This window comes from Vombatus ursinus, unplaced genomic scaffold (assembly GCF_900497805.2).
Source record: "Vombatus ursinus unplaced genomic scaffold, bare-nosed wombat genome assembly UNPS02014787.1, whole genome shotgun sequence".
Taxonomy (NCBI): domain Eukaryota; kingdom Metazoa; phylum Chordata; class Mammalia; order Diprotodontia; family Vombatidae; genus Vombatus; species Vombatus ursinus.
Genome location: NW_020954565.1, coordinates 321,528 through 340,815, shown reverse-complemented (window position 1 = coordinate 340,815; position 19,288 = coordinate 321,528). Strand labels below are relative to the sequence as shown.

General features: G+C 36.7%; 1 protein-coding gene across 1 annotated transcript in view; it reads left to right on the top strand.

Annotated features, from left to right (window-relative positions):
* Window positions 1–19,288, top strand: part of DPYD (dihydropyrimidine dehydrogenase) — a 1,024,364-nt gene that overhangs the window by 871,550 nt on the left and 133,526 nt on the right. Inside the window, exon 20 of the mRNA XM_027868249.1 lies at window positions 17,588–17,767. Within this exon, the coding sequence (XP_027724050.1) occupies window positions 17,588–17,767 (180 nt within the window). The remainder of the gene's footprint in view (window positions 1–17,587; window positions 17,768–19,288) is intronic.

Sequence of the window (19,288 nt, the reverse complement as noted above, 5' to 3'; positions counted from 1 at the left end):
ATCTCTAAAGATAAAATTTCAACATGTATGACCTCTGAGCACTCTAAGGTCTTGGATGATGGCACTACTCATAGTTTCAATGATTTTTAAAGAATAGCACCAGTCCCCTTGCCCCTAAGGGCTATTATTTGATCATCATAATAATGATGATGGTGATGCATTTATTGCCCCCTTATCCAGAGGCAAAGAGATGTCCTAAAAAGAACAATGTACTAAGAATCAGAAGAACTCGTTTTAGTTCGTCCAGGCTCTTACAAATTCTTCAACCTTGGGCAATTCACTTCAAGTTTCCAAGCCTCAGTTCCCTGCTCTATAAAATGGAGATAATATGCCTGCTCTGTCTGTCTCAGAGGATTATTAGGAAGTATTTCATAATAAGGCTTCATTTATGTAGCCATTTGTCATAGTGATTTCACAGTGATTCAGCAAAGCTGAAATAAGCCTTCTCTTTTTCAGGTAAATATGATGGTATTTTGCCAAATGCCAAAATCTTATCACTTGAATAAAAATATAGCTGATGAGATAATGTATGGGAAAGTCCTTGAAAACTGTAAAACATTACACAGATACAAGGTATTATCTTTGACAGTGATGGTAGTTAAATATGTAACTGTAAGAGGAAGTGGGTCATGGAGTTACCTTTCTGGTAAGCCTTTAAATATAAAAGGAGATGCTCTTCAGTAGTTCAGGGATATCTCAACAAATCCATTTCAGCAAACCATTTTTCAGCACCCATAGTTCAGCCTCAATGAAGAAAGTTTGTAGTCTTTGTCAGCTGTATGGCTCAGATTCTAGGATTCTTAATGAGTTGAGCCTTGAACTAAATTTCCTATTTTTTTGCCCCCCTAAAAAAAAAGACATTTAACAATGAATACACAATCTTTGAAAAAGTTCAGCCTTCAAAATATAGGGCACTGTACTTAATGACTACTGTGTAGCCCCAAAGGTGTTAATCCATTTTAAAAGAAATGAAAATAGGTTGATGTACTCTGTGAAGGGATAGGCAAAGGATCACAAGAGTCAGTTGAGTTGTTGGCTGTTACCAGGAAAAATTGTTCAGCTTCTTCTGAAAGGACCAAACTAGGAGTACAGGATAGAAGCTCCAGGGAGGCAGATTTAAGCTTAATGTAAGGAAAACCTTTCTTGGGCTGCCTCCATAGAGGTAGGATATTCCTTACTTGAGGTCTTCCATCACAGTCTGCCCACTTTTCAGTGATGTTATAAAGGGGATTTGGGGATAGATATAGGTTAGACTAGACCTCTGAGGTCTTGTCTAACTCGGCAGTTCTTCGATTCTATTTAATCTTATTTGTTTGGTCTCTAAGCAAAATTCCTCTTATACTTTATGAAAACTGGCTTTATCTCTAAAGGTAAAATTTCAAACTGTACAATGACCTCAGCACTCTAACTTTTTGGATGATGGCTAATACTCATAGCTTTGATGATTTTTAAAGAATAGTACTAGTCAGCATCCTACCTCAAGGGAAGGGAGTTAAGAGTTCCTCGAGACAGGGGAGGAGGGTGAAACCAAAATCCAGAAGAGTGGGAAGGGAGGATCTGAGCCCCCAGAGGGGAGATTCCATAGCAAATGGAAAAGAAAATTACCATGGGTGGTGGGAGGGGTAGGGAGTAGGATTAGACCACACAAGCTGAAGGACGGAGACATTTCTACCATGGAGCAATATTTCTGTCCTCTCCTGGAACTGATATGACTTTTCTAAGGAAGATGCACAACATAAAAAAGAGGAAAGAGGGGCAGCAAGATTCACAAGGAAATAACATAAAAGTTATTTGGAAGAAGAAATTCAAGATCAGTACTTTAGAAGCTTTAGTGCCCTGAAGAACTCAGAAAATAATGAAGAAGTAGATAAATATAAGGAGCATGCAACACAGCTTAGAATGGATGGGAAAAAGAATGAAGAAAACAAAAAAAAAAAAAGAAAAGAAATTCATTTTAGAAAAAGGCATAGAATTTAAAAAAGACTGGAAGTTGAAGAGCAGAAAGGGAGATTTAATTATGTGGAAAAAGAGGGGAATTATTTGGTAACTATGTAAAAGGAAGATAGAAAATCAAGTCAATAAGTTAAATAAAAATTCAAAACTATCAAGCACGAATGTGTGTTGCTTAAGGGTGAGAAAAAGTCTGTGGGACTCAGTTACTTTAAAGTCAATTTAGCAAAAATAACCAACAAGGTATAATGTCATCTTTAAAGAGGAAGAGGATTAAAAAAGTAGTAATTTAGAGGAAAAAAAGAAACCAATATAGGAATCAAAAAAAGGAAAATATAAACCTAATAACTTGAAATGTAAATGAATTAAACAGTTCCATAAAATGAGAGTGACAGATTGAATAAGAAAATAAAGCTGCACAATCTGTTGCTTACAAGAAACACACCTTAAAAGCAAAGACATACACAGAATATAAATGAAGGTCTGGAACAAAATTCACTATGAACCAGGTATATCCCAAACTGCAGGAGTTTCCATTATGCTATCAGCTAAAGCAAAAACCAGAATTCATAATAAAGAGACAAACAAATTATGCCAAATATCAACAAACCAGTATCAACATTAAATGCATGTTCTTTAAATGCGTAATATTTAATAATAAAGGAAAATTAATTAAATTACAAGAAAGCATAGATAGTAAAACAATAATAGTAAGAGTTTAATTCCCCTCTCACAGGTTTGGACAAAACTTATGTTGTCTTCTAAATGGTATTGCTAAAGAATATAAGCATTTCTCTGGAACGTTGACAGTAACTGAGCAGCTATTAGCACACAAAGATATTGTAAATAAATATAAGAAGGCAAAAATAGTAAACAAATCTTTTTAGACAGTAATGTAAGAAAAAAGCAGTAATTAGTCTCTAGAATACAAATGTAGACTTAATAATGAAAAAAGCAGTAATTAGTCTATAGAATACAAATGTAGACTTAATAATGAAATTCTAAATAGCAAGTCAGTCAAAGAAAAATATATTTAAAAGATTAATAATTGTAAAAAAATTATAATAAAGAAATAACGTGAAATTTCTGGGATGCAGCTCAAGCAGTTCTCAGGGAAAGATATATATAGATATATCCCTAAAATATACATTAACAAAATAGGAAAGAAGAGGATTAATAAATTGAATATGCATTTTTAAAAGTTAAAAAGCCAATAACTAAATCCCATATAAGTAATGAAGAGGAGATACTGAAAAATTAGAGAAAAACAAAACCAAATGCTAGTTCTTTGCAAAAGACTAACAAAATTGATCAAACTTCAGCTAACTTGATTAAAAAGAAAAAAGATAGAAAATCAAATTAGTAAAATAGCAAATGATAAAGGTGAAATCACAACAGAAGCAGAAGAAATAAAAAGAATTACTAGAATGTATAAAGCACATTTAGAAAGGATTAATACCTTAAAAATATAAAATACTCAAACTAACAGAAGATTAGAGTTCTTAATAATGCAATCTCAGAAAAGGAAATATAACCTGCTGTAAAGGAACTACCAAAAGAATGGGGGCAACTTTTGTTCCTAATGGATTCAAAGGAGAATTCTATCAAATGTTTAAAGAACAATTACCACCAATATTACACAAATTATTCTAAAAAATAAAATAAGGCACTTTACCAGGTCCTTTTTATGAGACAAATATAATCATAATATAGATAAAAAGATAAAGGAGAAAACTATAGACCAAATTATTAATGAATATTGAGTCAAAAAATTTTAAATAAAATCTTGTCAATCAGATCGCAGCAATTCATTCAAGAAATCATTCATTATGATCACACTAGATATAGGCTAAGAATGCAAGGATGACAGAGCATTAGAAAAACAATCAATATACTTAATCACGTTAAAAACATGATTATGTCAATAGATGCAGATAAGTCTTTGATGAAGTACAACGTTCATTTATGTATTTTTTAAATCCCTATGTAGTATAGGGGACAATTTATTTGACATAAAATTTATCTAAAATCAAAAGCAAACATCACGTGCAACTAGAATACACCAGAAGCTTTCCCAATAAATACAGGAGTAAAGAGAGGAAAAACTAACCTGATTTGCTAATGACATGATGGTTTACCTAAGAAAATCCTAAGGTATCTGCAAAGATAGTCATTGGGGCAACTCAGTTTTAGCAGAGTAGCAAGCTGAAAAATAAAACCACCAAAATCAATAGCATGTCCATATAGTAATAACAATACCAAAGGCTATAATGGAAAGGAAAAATCCCATTCCAAATAACTACAAAATGAACAAATATTTGGGAAATAATCTACCAAAACACTTTCAATACTTGGTTAGATTTCATTTCAAAACCCTCCTTAAAGAAATTAAAAAAAAAAAACAACTTAAATAGTTTGAAGTAATATTTAGTTCTCATGGCTGGGATACCAATATAATAAAAATAATTCTACCAAAGTTAATTTACAGGTTTAATAAATAGTATCTGTACAGTGCTTGGCATATAATAGGCATTTAATAAATGCTTATTCCACTCCTTTTTCCTTCCCCTAGTGCTATACTAGTCAAATTATCAAAGGAGAACTTAAAAGAACTTGATAAAATAATAATTATCATTTGGAGAAACAAAAGATCTAGAGTTTCAAGGGATATGATGAACAGAGGTAGAAATGAAGGGGTAGTAAAGGAAAATAGGATTTCCAGGATTCAAATTATATTATAAAGGAGCAAATATCTAAAATATTTGATACAGATTTTTTAAAAAAATAGAGAAATAGATCTGTTAAACAGATTAGTCACGAGAGAATAAAAAACAATGGAATTCAAAATATAAATTATTTAGGAAAGAATTCCTCATGTGATAAGAAAAACTAGAAAAGAGACTGCTAGAAATTAGATTTGGATCAGAATCTTACACTGTTCTTGTTGTTCAGTCGTATCTGACTTTTCTTGACCCCATTTGGCGTTTCCTTGGCAAAAATACCAAGTGCTTTGCCATTTTCTTTTCCAGCTCATGTTACACATGAGGAAACTGAGGCAAATGGGGTTAAATGACTTGTCCAGGGTCACACAGTGTCTGACACCAGATTTGAACTCAGAAGAGTCTTCCTGACTCCAGGCCTGGCGCTCTATGCATTATGGGGCTACTTAGCTGCCACTGCATTCCACAATAAATTCAAAAGGCATATGTGACTTTAATATCAAACATCATACCATAAAAAATTAGAAGAAAAGCAGATCAAATTGCTCCCACTGCAATGGATAGGAGATGTATTCTTGCCTAAGCAAGGGATGGAGGCTATTATAAATGAGAAAACCGATAGTTTTGATTACATGAAATCAAAAAGTTTTGGCCCCAGTAAAATTAATGCCTGTAGGATAAATAAGGAAGTGGTTGAATGAGGAAAATATTAGTAACAAATTTCTCAAATAAGACTTTAGTATTCTAGATAGATATTCATATATTAAATATAGATATATACATACATTCATACACACATACACATGAATATACATACATATCATTGTATCTTATCTTTAGCTCTTTTCTCTCCTGTGTCATATATGTATACGTAGACACATCTATGTGCCTATATACATTAAATTCTATATACTATGTATGTATATGGGCACACATATACACACATATATTCCAAAGTCATTTCCCAATAGGCAAGTGGTTAAAAAGTATGAACAAATAAGTCTCAGAAGGAGAATTGCAAATTACAGTCATTCCTCCCCACTTTGGGGGAGCTAGGAGCACAAGACTCCCAAGAATGTGAAATACTACAAATAACTCGAGGCCCCACCCCAACCTTTATTTTTAATAATTCCGATCATATTTATTTAACACAAAAAAAACAAGTAAAACGACACATTGCCTCCATTAAAAAAGTTGCAGTTTCTAGTGAGAGATATTAGTATTTCTTGCATTATGCAGGGTTCTTGTCACTCACTGGTATTGCTGCAGCACCCGCTTCACGGATTTCTTTCTACTAGGAAAAGCACAAGATGCAAATATCACTGAGAAGGAAGTCAAGTAGAGAGACAAAGAGGAGGCTCCCAAAGAGAGTGTGTAACGCATGGTTTTTTAGTGCACAGAAACTTTTAACAAAATTTAACTGTTTATAATAAATTTATGTTATCTACACTTTTGGTAATAAATTATAAAATAGATTAATAATATATATTATTTATGCATTTATGACTTATTTTTTTTTAGCTTTCTTTACATGCCTGCATCATCTGCGATTTTCTGCAGCACAAGGCAAATCTCCAAAAATTCCCATTTTATTATCGATGGCCAACCCATGAATAACCAAAACGTCAAATGCAAAACCTGTGAATGTCATGACTATTTTCTAGATCATGAACAGGATAAATGCAATTTTAAACAGCCCTCGGGTTTCACTTCGCACCCAGAAAATTGTCATGAGTATTTATGGAAGAGTTCAAAGCCAAAGGATCTAGGTTCGAATCAGCCTTGTAATTTACTTCCTATTACTTCATTCATCTTCTCTAGGTTTCAGTTTTCTCATCTGTAAAAGTCGAGGATTGAACTGAATTCTAAGGTCTATTCCAGTTCTAAATCTAGCTTTTTATGAGAGTATAGGAGTTACTTCTACTTTCCTTCAAGGAGACTCACCAATATAGAAATTCACATTTGTGGTTATAATTAATGGTGGTAATGGCATCTTTTAATGGCACCTGATACCCTGATATGAGAAAAGATAAAGATAAAGGTCAGATAAATTCTTTCCTTATCGGAAAGAACTTAAAAATTATAATACTAAGCAAACATGTTAATGGCTTCTAGCCATCCTAATTAGAGTTGTTAAATAAACAATTAAGATATGTCATATACAATGAACCCATTTAAAAGGAACATTTACCTTGAGATAATGCTACTCGCTTTGGGTTTTAAAATGGAACGTTTACAGTGAGATAAAACTAGTTAACTCTTAAAAGCCAGGCGACCTATGAGGCCAGTTTCCCTCTCCCATGGTGGACCAACCCAAGAAAATACAGCCTCTGTTGCAATATTCCAAAGTTCAGTGGCATATTTGTACACTCTTTTTAACTTTGTGTGTTGCTGACTCTGAAAATTATTCCCCCTTTAAATGTTATTTCAAATGTTTTTTTCCCGCATTTACAGTATGTTTTAATTTTATATTCTTAAAAATAGCAAGTTGTCTGTGAAATGTATCTCTACTAAGAATTGATAAGAAAATATAGTTTTATTACATACGTTTAATTTTCCATCAGGTTTTTCTTTTTGAATATACCTGTTGAAGAATGAATGAAGTGTACTTATAGGGAGGCATCTATGGTGAAGTGAAATGGAAAATATCTCTATGTTTGGAATAAAAAGACCAGATATAAAATGGAATAAATATAAATGGAATATAAATGGAATATAAAATGGAATAAAAAGATCAGATTCTGACTTTGCCATTTATCAGCTGTGTAATCTTGGGAAAGTCACTAAATTTCTGTGTTTCTTTGTTTTCAAAATGGGGAGAATGATAATAGATCAAATGAAATGATATAGATCAACTGGTATGCCAAGGGCTTCTACATGCCAACTATGTTCTTAAATCATCATGTGATTTATACCAGTGAATTAATTCCTTCTGACCCAAGACAAAATACCCAAAGTGTAAATATCTCACCTTGATTTATAGGCACGTAGATCTGGAACTGGAAAGAATGTCAGAAGCTATCTAATCAAACCCCCTCATTGTACAGATGAGAAAACTGAGCCCAGGGAGGATAAATGGCTTGCTCTTGGTTACCCAGTTAGCAAGTTGAAGAGTAAGGATTTGAACTCAGGTCTTCTAACTTCAGAATCAGCACATATACCACTATACCACCCTACCTTGTTAAACTGTCAGTCTTCTAGATATAGAGTGTAGCAACATTATTTCAAATGGAAATCAGGAAATAAAAATGCTTAGTTTGGAAAGGCATAATAATATGACCTTTGAGCCATTAGCATATCAACTACTTCCTCAAAAGAAAGTTTGTTCTCCAACCTGGGTAACAACCTCCTGCACATTGACCAGAAGATGGCAGTACTTACCATTACCTATAGTTTGACTCACTCTCAAGGTCATTACTGCTACCAGTCTAGTAGTCCAGAACCAAAATCTAAAACACATTCCTACCCACATAAATTAAGTAGAAAGAATGGAAGAAAAGGAAAAGAAAAAGACAGTTCTGAGGATTGAACCTTTATTCCCATCACTCCCACTGGCCAAACAGACATTTTGTCTACCTATCTCACAAATGCATTGATCTCAGAGTGAGTGTAGCCCCCTTTGAAGTTCTGCTTTCTTTATTTCTGTCAAGGCTGCATTCCCAACTCTCCTCCCAAACTTTTTCCATAATACCTTTGAAACTTCTCCACTCTGGATGCTCACACCAAACCTGGACTTCACACACTAGAAATACTGTGAGCCCTCCCTCTGATCGTCCACTGGCTCCTTCCAGAACCTGCATTTTAAGAAGAATGCCCAGGCCATCCATCTCTTTATTCTTCTTCTTCAGGCTGCATTCCTGATTTTCCTCTAGAATTTTCTCTACAATGCCACCACGCTGGGTACCTTTGTCGCCTCCCCCTCTTTTCCAGCTTCCATTTATGTTGTCTTCCTCCACTGAAGTGTAAACTCTTTGAAGGCAGGGACTTTCTGCTTATATTTATATCCTTCTTGCTTAACGCAGTGCCTGCCATATAGTAAATGCTTAATAAATGCTTGTTAACTTGACTTGAGAAGCACTGGATCACACATTTGGATCTGGAAAGAACCTTAGAGGTCATTCTAATACAACCACGTCATCTTTCTATTGAGAAAATTGCAGGTCAGTAAGTTGAAGTGACCTAATTAGGGTCACAGGCAATGAGTCAGAATAGGGTTAGGATTGGGGTTTAGGGTTAGAGTTAGACTCCAGTCCCTCTGAGCCTTTCCCATCCTGCCACACTGCCCCTCTTTTCTCACCCCCAATTCTCCAGCCCCTTGGAACGTCATTTGTTCTTCACCCACAGCTGAATTGAGTCTGCTTTCTCACATATTCGACTGCCTAATTGATAAATCCAATGGCGTTGTTTTCTTGAAAAATCTGTCTGGCTTCAGTGACAAAATATCTGTTTTTCTTCTTAACATTTTGGCCACTGCTCTTTTTGTCTCTTTCACTGACAGCTCTTTCTTCTGTACCTTCTTTATACGTGAGTGTTCACCAGGATTCTATCATTGGCTCTTTTCTCTTTGAGTACCTACTGACCTCATTCCTTCCCGTAACTTCATGTCTGATTGCCTCTAGGCTCTCTGCTGTGCTTCTATGCTATATGTCCAACTATCTACTAGAAAGACCCATTTGAAGATCCTACTAACCCCTTAACTCTGGCTTGTTTCATGTTAAACTCATACTATTGCAAGATTTGCTTTGTCTTAGCTACCCCTATGGGCAGGTAGGCGGCACAGTGGATAAAGCACAGGGCCTGGAGTCAGAAAGACCTGAGTTCAAATGTGGCTTCAGACACTTACTAGTTGTGTGACCCTGGGCAAGTCCCTTAACCCTGTTTGCCTCATTTTACTAATCTGTCAAATGAGTTGGAGTAGGAAATGGTGAGCCACTCCAGAATCTTTGCTAAGAAAATGGGGTCACAAAGAGTGGGTGAAATGACTGAACAACAACAACAGGTATCCCTGGACTGGGTTCCAAAGGTCATTCCTTGTTCCGCATGATCCAATCAAATAAACATTTATGAAGGGCCTCCTCTATGCCAGACACCTGCGCTAAGCATTGGAGATATAATTAATGAAAGAAATACAGTGCTGGCCCTCAAGTTGCTTTTTTATAATCGAAAGGGGCAGGCAACACAGAAAACATGTCAGGGAAGGTGGGGAGAAAACCAGGGAGGTACTGGTGCAGGACAGTTGGAACTAGGCAGGGCAGCAGATGCAAAGTGGAGTGAGCTAAGTCTGATTAGCGCCCTTTCTAAAAGACAGCATTGGGAGGAGTTTAGTGCTCCACTCTCCAGCCTCCCGTGAGAGGAGAGAGGAGGCTGTGGGAGGCGGTGTCAAGGAAGGTATGAGTTAGCTTGCTGATGGTGAGTTTGGAAGTGATGAGCTTATGGGGGGGGGCAGGGCAGGCGTGCAGAGGGGCATCCTGTTCAGTGGAGTTGAAACAGTCAGGGCAACGGGTTAAAAAGAGAGTCAAGTTGAGGTGGAGTTTCTTGAAGTATTGATTGTATAATAACTGCAAAGCTAGGAGGTCTGGATTCCAGAATCTTTTCCATGCCATTCCTTCAAATATGTGCACATACTCATTGTTATCTTGCACAAGTCTTTTTTCTAGGTCAAACATTGCCATTTCCTTCAACTGATCTTCATGTAGTACATCCCTCCAGTCTCTTCACCGTCTTGGTCACCCTCCTCTAAATGTGTTCCATGTTGTCAATGTCCTTCCTAAAGTGTGTGACAGCCCTTCTGAATGAGATCTTTCCTGGAATTTCCTCACTCTATCTCACTGCCTTCAGCTGCTAGGGCCTTCCCCTCCAACACGGCCTTCCTTTTGCCGTATGTGTGGCTTGTAAATAGCTAATTGTTGACATTTTGGCTTCCATATTTGAAAGTAAGCTCCTTGAGGATAGGAATTTTCCCCACCTTTGTATCCGCACTGCTCAACACAGTACTTGGAACTTAGTAAGTACTTAAAAATGCTTGTTGATTGTTGACACCCCAAATAGAAAACAGCACTTCAAATGTGGTCTGCCTAAGACAAAAGATAGTAGTATCTACCTCGTTATGTGTTAATGTGGCTTCCTCATATCCGAACTTAGACTTTTGCTACTAATGTTCTTTCATCACCTCCAACAAATGATATAAGCTTCTCAATGGATGGGATTCTGTCTCATTCATCTTTTTATCCCCCACAATACCTAGCTCAGTGTCTAGAAGATTGGAAATTTTAACATGCATTTATTAAAGGCCTACAATTGCCGATAGTGCAGAGATAAAGACAAAAATGGAAACAGTCCCTGTCCTCAAGGAGTTCAGTATGTACAATTGTTGAACTGCAGTAAGCCAAACTGACTCTGACTAGACTGGACTGTATTTCCACTGCATTATTTATTTCCTGTACATTTTCTTGTACAATATTCTCAGGTTTCTAGCAGAGCTTGCCTTTTACAACACACTTGAACATGCTATAAAGCATTTGACATCATGAGATTTTTTCAAAAATCAGAGTTCTCATGTTAATAGGGCATCCTATTTTAAGACCATGTAGTAAAAGTATTACCCATATACTACAAAAAAAAAATTGAACCCTTCAGTGAACAAAGAGGTTTAAATAAAGCATCCATTGACTTTTACAGTTAAAGAACCCGTGGAAGAAATTATAATGATGTTCTTCATAATTGCTCTGAAAAAAAATCATCAGCTCTATGGAAGGTAGAACAGGTCTAATTAATGCTCAAACTGCTCCCTCTAAGGAACAGATTTTTGGTGTAATGTAAATGGGCTTTATAGGAAATGTTCTCGTTCATATTTTATAATAACTCCATGCTCTTTCCTGAACAGTTGTAACATACAGCATTTCAAAATAGGAAATGAGACCTTCTGCTAAGCGGTAGTATATATTAAATGAATAAGTAGATGAGTAAAGAGAGGAGATATTAATATTTATGTGTCACATGATCAATGTGTTCTTTAAAACTGTGTCTACCATTGTCAACTTGGGAAACCATTTAATCAATTTTAAAGGAGGGTGGGATGCACTGGATCATTATGATGGGTGGAAAAAGTAATTTGACAGTATTAAACTAATATATTTATTCTAATTTATATGACATTGTCCATGCTCAAGCCATAGTTTCCTGCCAATCCCTACATGTTCTGAGATACCAGATATTAATAAATTTAGCCTGCACTGGGCAGATAGAGATTTACTGGACATTAGACTTTAGTATACAGAAGCCTAGAGTCATAAGGGACCTTAGCTGACATCTAGTCCAGCACCCTCTTTTTCAGATGATTCAACTGAGGTCTAGAAGAGGTATAGTGATGGTTTTTTCTTCTCAAGATCATGACATTAGTTGATGGGGAGTGAGAGGTGAACTCTCACACTCTGTACTCCTAATTTAGTACCTTTTCCATGACATAACACTACTTTTAGTTAGTGAACTATCATAACACTCCAAATGTTCTCTGGACCAGATAAATTATCTCTTGTGTACTGAAAGTGTTTGTGGATGGGATTACAGAGGGATATTTGAAAGATTTTGTAGAACAGGAATGCTACTTATATCTGGCCCTATTCTAAAAGATGACATTTTTATAGAGAGAAATGTAAAGCCCTATACTTGGATTAAAAATAAATATCACAAGTACAAGATAGAAGAGACACAACTAGGTAACAGTTTCTGTGGAAAAAATATAGAAATTTTAGGGGACTCCAAAATGAATGAGTCAACATCGGAACACGTCAACTGGAACTGCCCTCTCCAGAGCTAACAGTGATCTCTTAATTGTCTAATCTAATGACCTTTTCTTAATCCTCAACTTCTTGACCTGCCTGGAGAATTTGATCCTGCCTGTCACACTCTCTTCTTGAATATTATCTCCTCTCTTAAGTTTTCATGATAGGGTACTCTCCTGGTTCTGCTGCTATCTCTTCAACTACCCCTTCTCAGTCTCCTTTGCTGATTTTTCATCCATATCATGCCCACTCATTGTGGCTGTCCTGCAAAGCTCTTTCCTGCTCCTTCCTCTCTTTTTTCCTATATAAACTCTCACTTGGTGAACTTGGAGTCAAGTATCATCCCTAGATAGAGAATTCCGGGATGTTTACATTCATTGCTAATCTCTGTCTGAGCTCCATTTCTGCCTTTCCCAAAGCCTGTTGACATAACAAACTGGATGTCCTGTGGGTATCTTGGACTCAATATATCCAAAACAGAACTCATCTTTCTCCCAAAACCATCCCCTCTTCCAGACTTCACTTGACTTCAAGAACATGGCCATCATCTTCTCAGTGAGCTAGGCTCATAACCTTGAGGTCATCTTTGACTCCTCACTCTTTGTCACCCCACAAACTTACTATGTTGCCAGCTGTTGTCATTTCTACTTTTACAACATCTCTTATAATGTCCTCTTCTCTTTACTCACACCTGCCATCCCAGTTCAGGCCTTCATCACTGCTCCTTGAGAGTAGGACTTGATTCTTTTGTTTGTGTTTATTTTTTGGGGGAAAGGTTTTCTTTATTCTCCAGTACTTACTTAGCACATTGCTTGGCCCATTAGAAGCCATTTTATAACTGCTAGTTGTTGACTTGGGCTCTCTCCTAGGCTACTCAACAGCCTTCAAACTGGTATCCCTACCCCAATCCATCGCGTGCCCTGGTGCCGAGGTTATTTTTCTAAAGTATAGGCCCATCTCACCACTCTTACTAAGCTCCCATGGCTCCTATTACCCTTTCCATCAAATCAGATATAAACTTCTCTAGCATGTAAAACTTCATATCCTGTCTTCTTCCAGTCTTTCCGTCTTCTTACATTTTATTTTCTCCTACATACTTTATATTCCAGTGACATTGGTTTACCTACCATTTCTTTGAGTATGAAATTCCATCTTTTGTCTCCATGACTTTGTACTAGCTGCCTACCACATTTGGAATATTCTAATCCTTTAACTCCCCTCTTAGTTTTGCTGGCCTCCTCTCAGACTCAATAAAAATCTCACCTACCACAGGTGGCCTTTCCCAGCCTCCCAGCCCCATGATTCCCTGCCATATATTCTGGCTATATCTTGTATGTAACAACTAGGTTTTTTGTTTGTTTGTTTGTTTGTTTGTTTGTTTTTTGCTTGTGCTCACATGTTGTCTTCCCCATTATGACATAAACTCTCTCTAGGTAGAGACTCTTTGTGCCTTTCTTTGTATGACCAGCATTTAGCACAGTGCCTGACCCATAATGCTTGATAAATGTTCATTGAATGATAAAAGGTAATGTGATGTTGGTTATTATTTTGTGAAATATAATGAGCATGGTGTCCAAAACAAAGACAATGATAATGCCGCTGTACTATGCCTCAGTCCCACCACATTTGGAGTCTTGTGTTCAACTCTGGATCCCACCTTGATATGGTGGAAGTATATCCAGAGGAGGAGGGTAGCCAGAATGATATGAGGGTACTAATCATTTGCGTAAGTAGCTTAGAAGAGAAAACGCTGAAGAGAATCACCATAACTCTCTTCAAGTAATTGAAAGACTTTGTAAGTAAAAATGATGAATGCATGAAATGAATAAATAAAGGAAAAAGCATTTATTACCCGCTAACTATGTGACAACCACTTTATACCACTATGCTCCCAGGCACCCAAGTGAACAACCTCAGCATCAACTTTGACTTTTTATTCTCATGTCATTTCTGTCCTCTAAACATCACTTCCATATGTCCTCCTTTTCCCCCCATACAGATGTGACCCTTGTTGAAGCCTTCATCATCTTGTCAAAACTGTTCAAATAACTTCCAAATGAGTATTCTTGCTTTGTCTTCTCTCTTTCTGATGCATCTTTCATAGTCTCTAAAGTGATTTTCTGAAAGTGCAAATCTAACCACATTTCCCTATTCAACCAGATCCAGTGGTTCTCTACCATCTCAAAAAATAGTATGTGAACTCCTCTTTTTTATACTTAAAACTAGTGTCAACTCTGCTCCATCCTCCATCTCATTGTACCCACATTCATCATTTATCAGTTTGCCTTCCACCTATTCTACCAGTTTGGTTTTATTAAGTTTCTCTATGTATATGCATCTATACATACACATGTGTAAATGCAAAAATGATCATGATTTATACATTCTTGATCTCTCATCATGTCTAGCAAGGTTCTGATCTAATGGGAGGAGCTTTAGGAATACTTGCTGATTTTTAGTATGTATTAAGGACTTCTGTATTATAAAATAGTGATCACTGTTCTATAGTATCTGTAAGAAAGGAACAAAAAGATATCCGTTTAAACTGCAACACAAGGAATCCGAGTTATAAAGGGGAACTTCTAAAGGAGAGCAAGGAACAATGAAACACTCCAGGTTTTTTTTGTTTCTTTGTTCTGTTTTGTTGTTTTGTTCTTTAATGAACTTTACTGATCTGCTTAAGGCGAGTGTTCTCCAACCTTTCCACAGCAGTAGAACCCTTCAATTTATACAAAACTTGGGCAGAACCTTTATGGTAAAATCCTCTAAAGTTATTTTTATGACCATTAACAAATACCTGATGAACGAGGGCTGAACCTAAAGTCAGGTGAGAAGAGTTAAATCCAACCTGCAACACATATTAGCTGTATGATCACGTGAGCTATCTGAACATCAGTTTAGCTCCTTATATCTATAAAATGGGGATAATGTACTTGCAGGTGAGCAGCAGATGAGATCTTTTGCAAATCTTAAACTTTTACATACACGTTAGCTATCCTAATTATTACCCAGTTCCTCTCCACTATGCAGTCTCTCTCTTCAGCAAATTCTGTTATTTTTTTTTCCTCCCCAGTGTCTCTCACACCCATTTTTCTTGTTTATATTCCCACTGCCACCAACCTAGTTCAGGCTCATCACTTCACACCTGGACTCCTGCAAGAAGTTCCTAACTGAGCTCACTAATGTCATTCTCTCCACCCTCCACTCTACCTGATGCAGCAGATTCATTTTCCTGAAATAGCATATAGATCACATCAGTCTCCTTGTTCAGAAGTCTTTAATGCTTCCTTTACTAAAAAGAAATATTCTTGGCATCCAAGATACTCTATAATCTCGTTACTCCCAACTTTTTATAGTGGATACACTTCAGGACTTTGAATCAGGAAGATCTCAGCTCAGATCCTATCTTTAACACTTACTAGCTGTGTAACCCTGGGCAAGTCACTTAACCCTGTTTGCCTGAGTTTCCTCATCTATAAAAAATGAGCTAGAGAAGGAAATGGCAAACCACTCCATTATCTTTGCTAAGAAAACCCCAAATTGGGTCACAAAGAATTCGACACACTGAAACAACTCAACAATAACAACAAGCTTTGTGACCCTGGCAAGTTACATCATCATCATCATTATGACAAACCTTTCTCTAGCACCTTAAGGTTTGCAAAGCACCTTTACAAATATGCTCTCATTTTATCCTCACAGAACCATGGGAGGTAGGTCTATTATTACCCTCATTGTACAGATAAGGAAACTGAGGTAGAAAGAAGTTAAGTGATTTGTCCAGAGTCACAGAGCTATTAAGTGTCTGAGATTGTATTTGAATTTTTCAAACTTTAGAGTTTCATATAAATGATATTATTGTTATTCTTCTCCTACGTTTTCTCTAAAATGGTGTCCATACTGTGTCTGGACCACAGCATGCACTTTCTTATGTGTCTCTATCTTTTTCTATGCCATTGCTTTTTGAATTGAATGCCCTCCTCCCTCCTCTTTTCCTTCGATTCAAAATCCTTCAATTCAAAATGTACCAAGAATACCAGAATCCCTTTAATTTTGAGTTGGAAGGAAGCTTAGTGTCTGTTTATTTCAACCTACCCTGTTCTGTCTCCCTTGGTCCCTGCAGTTGTTACTTCTCCCTTCTCCTTTCTCCTGTCTTTCTCTTTCTCCTCTCTTCCTCTCTCTCTCACTCCTTCTCTGTCCTCCTCCTTTTTCCTCTCCCTTCCTCGCCACAGAGACTATACCTGTGATTGCATTGGTATAGGGAACTCCTTCCACCAATGCGCTTCAATATCCTTCCCATAATTTATAGGATTTTTTTTTTCCTACAACTCATACTTCTTAAAGGCAGGAACTCCTCTCACTTTGTTTCTCCCAAATCTGGCACACTCCCTCGTACGAATAGGTACTTGTTCCAAATTTGTTAACTGAGTTATTGACAAGAAGCAAGGCAATCTCATCTCCTAAGCATGGATATCGGGGTAATAATTTGGGAATGAGGGAATGAAAAGAAAGTCAAGAACAATACTTCTGAAGAATGTTTAGAAGGCAATCAGAACATGAATGAAAGCAGATGACTGCTGATAGCCAGGTTGGAGTTAGACTAGGAGACAAATCTATAGGGAAAACAGTTCACAGGGCGATGTTTTTGTTTACTTACTAGCTATGTGACCTTGGGCGAGTCACTTAACCCCTGTCTGCCTCATTTTCCTCATCTGTAAAATGAAGATACTGGTAGCACCTACACACAGGTATGTTGGAGGATAAATGAGATAAAATTTGTAAAGAACTTTGCAAACCTTAATGCACTATATGGGTTATTTTGTTATTGTTGTTATTAATGGTGCTCTGTGGCCAAGAAGCTGCCAAAAAAAAAAAAGTGAGTTCCAGGGGGAAAAAGCTGCAAAAAAAAAAAAAAAATCTGTTTGTTTTTTTTTTTAACTTCTCTAACACTCACTGTCTCCAACCTCCATGGAGCTCCCCCCTTCATTTTTTACATTTAAAGCTCTCTATGCTCCCTTTCTTCCGTGTTGAGTGAGTGGTGAAGCCTACAGCTACCCCGGTCCTTTAAGAGTCTGTCTGTCCATCGATGAGCCTGATGCATAACGACCTCACAGCTTGTCCTTTCGTTTCTCTCAGGTGTGCAGTGCAATTCAGAATCAGGATTTCACGGTGATTGAGGATTACTGCACTGGGCTCAAGGCCCTGCTTTATCTAAAAAGCCTTGAGGAGTTGAAAGACTGGGATGGTCAGAGTCCCGTAACTATTCGTCACCAGAAAGGGAAGCCGGTTCCTCGTATCGCAGATCTCACCGGGAAGGTAAATGCATACTTTTCCTGTGTTCTCCTAAAAAGTTGTGGTCTTCTTTTTTATTCTTTATCTTTGATTACTTGGAAGGCAATATAAAGTAATAGAAGAAGTACTGGATTTTTGAGTCAGGGGTCTTGGGTTCAAATCTCACCCCTGCCACTTACTACCTGGGTGACATTGGATAAGTCAGTTAATGTCTATGGGTTAGTCATCTCATCTGTCAAAGAGGAAATTAGACTAGACAGCCTTTAAAGTTCCCTTCCAGCTATACATCTATGGTATTGTGTTCCTATGATACAAGACTCACCACCAAACTGAGTGACTAATGAAGGGTTCTTTATGCTGTGTATGATTTCTACAGAAGATTGTTCTGAAGGGGCTTGATTATAGCCATGTGATGTGCCTGCAGAGTCCACTTGTATAAAACCAATATAGCCCAAGGTCTTAAAAAAAGGAAGAATTGGTGGGATTGAGGTTTTGAGTGTGAAATGCCTCCCAATTCACGCTTCCCATGGCTGATGACTGGCATTCTTTTCAGTGGGAGGCTATAGAGTTCTTTATTCTCTAACAAGCTCCGAAAATTATAACATTACCTTTCTATTTTCAAGACAATCAAATCACTGGAGTTCTGAATAATATGATGATGTTTTAAAATTAAATTCTAATCAGTATCTTTTGTAACTGCTCCTGCTATGTGGTTAAACCCAGGCTCAAAAGGTTATGTTCCAACTTTCCCACTAACTGCTATTTTCGGAGAAATATATACTACATTTACATTTTGTATAATACAGTGATTTTAGCAACTCTTTTCTAAAACAACATTCAGTATTTTGTCTTTGTATTTCCTTTGTATTATACTAGATAGTCAGCCATTGTCAGAAGACATTTCTCATGTCCTGAATGCAAAAGGGAAAAAATTACAATTCTCTGTCTTTTCAGCTTGTCACTACATCAATAATTAACTTTAAAAAAAAAAAGACATGGTAAAAAAAAAAGATGCTTTAAGGAAGCATTTAATAATTCAAAGGAATCTTAACTTGAAACAGGTCACATGAAAAAGAATTGAAAACAAAGCCCTGGATAATCTGGTTTGGATGGTTAAGTTGGGGATTCAGAAGGAATGGAGGAATCAACAGACACCTGACTTTTTATTTGGTTATCCTCCTGGAAAGATTTCATTGCTATCTCATCACTAACATAGGACCGAAAATAAAGGTCAGCCAGAAGGTTAAGTCATTGGTGAGATAATTCTATAGTTTAGTCCCACAGCAATGTGATTATAGGTCCAATAATGAAAAACAAGAAGAGAAAGGAAATAAAATAATACAGGGTAAGTTCCAGGGAAATATGATGAATGACTCCATGAGTGACAATCAAACAGAAAGGCTTGGTGATATTAATATTTATAATATAATTATCAAGGCTGTGCCTAAGTAGCATTATTAGTGTAACTAACCATATTATCATGAACTGAGTTTCCAGTATTACAAGAGAGCGTGTTCTTGTCTTGATTTTTTTTCTATCCTAAAA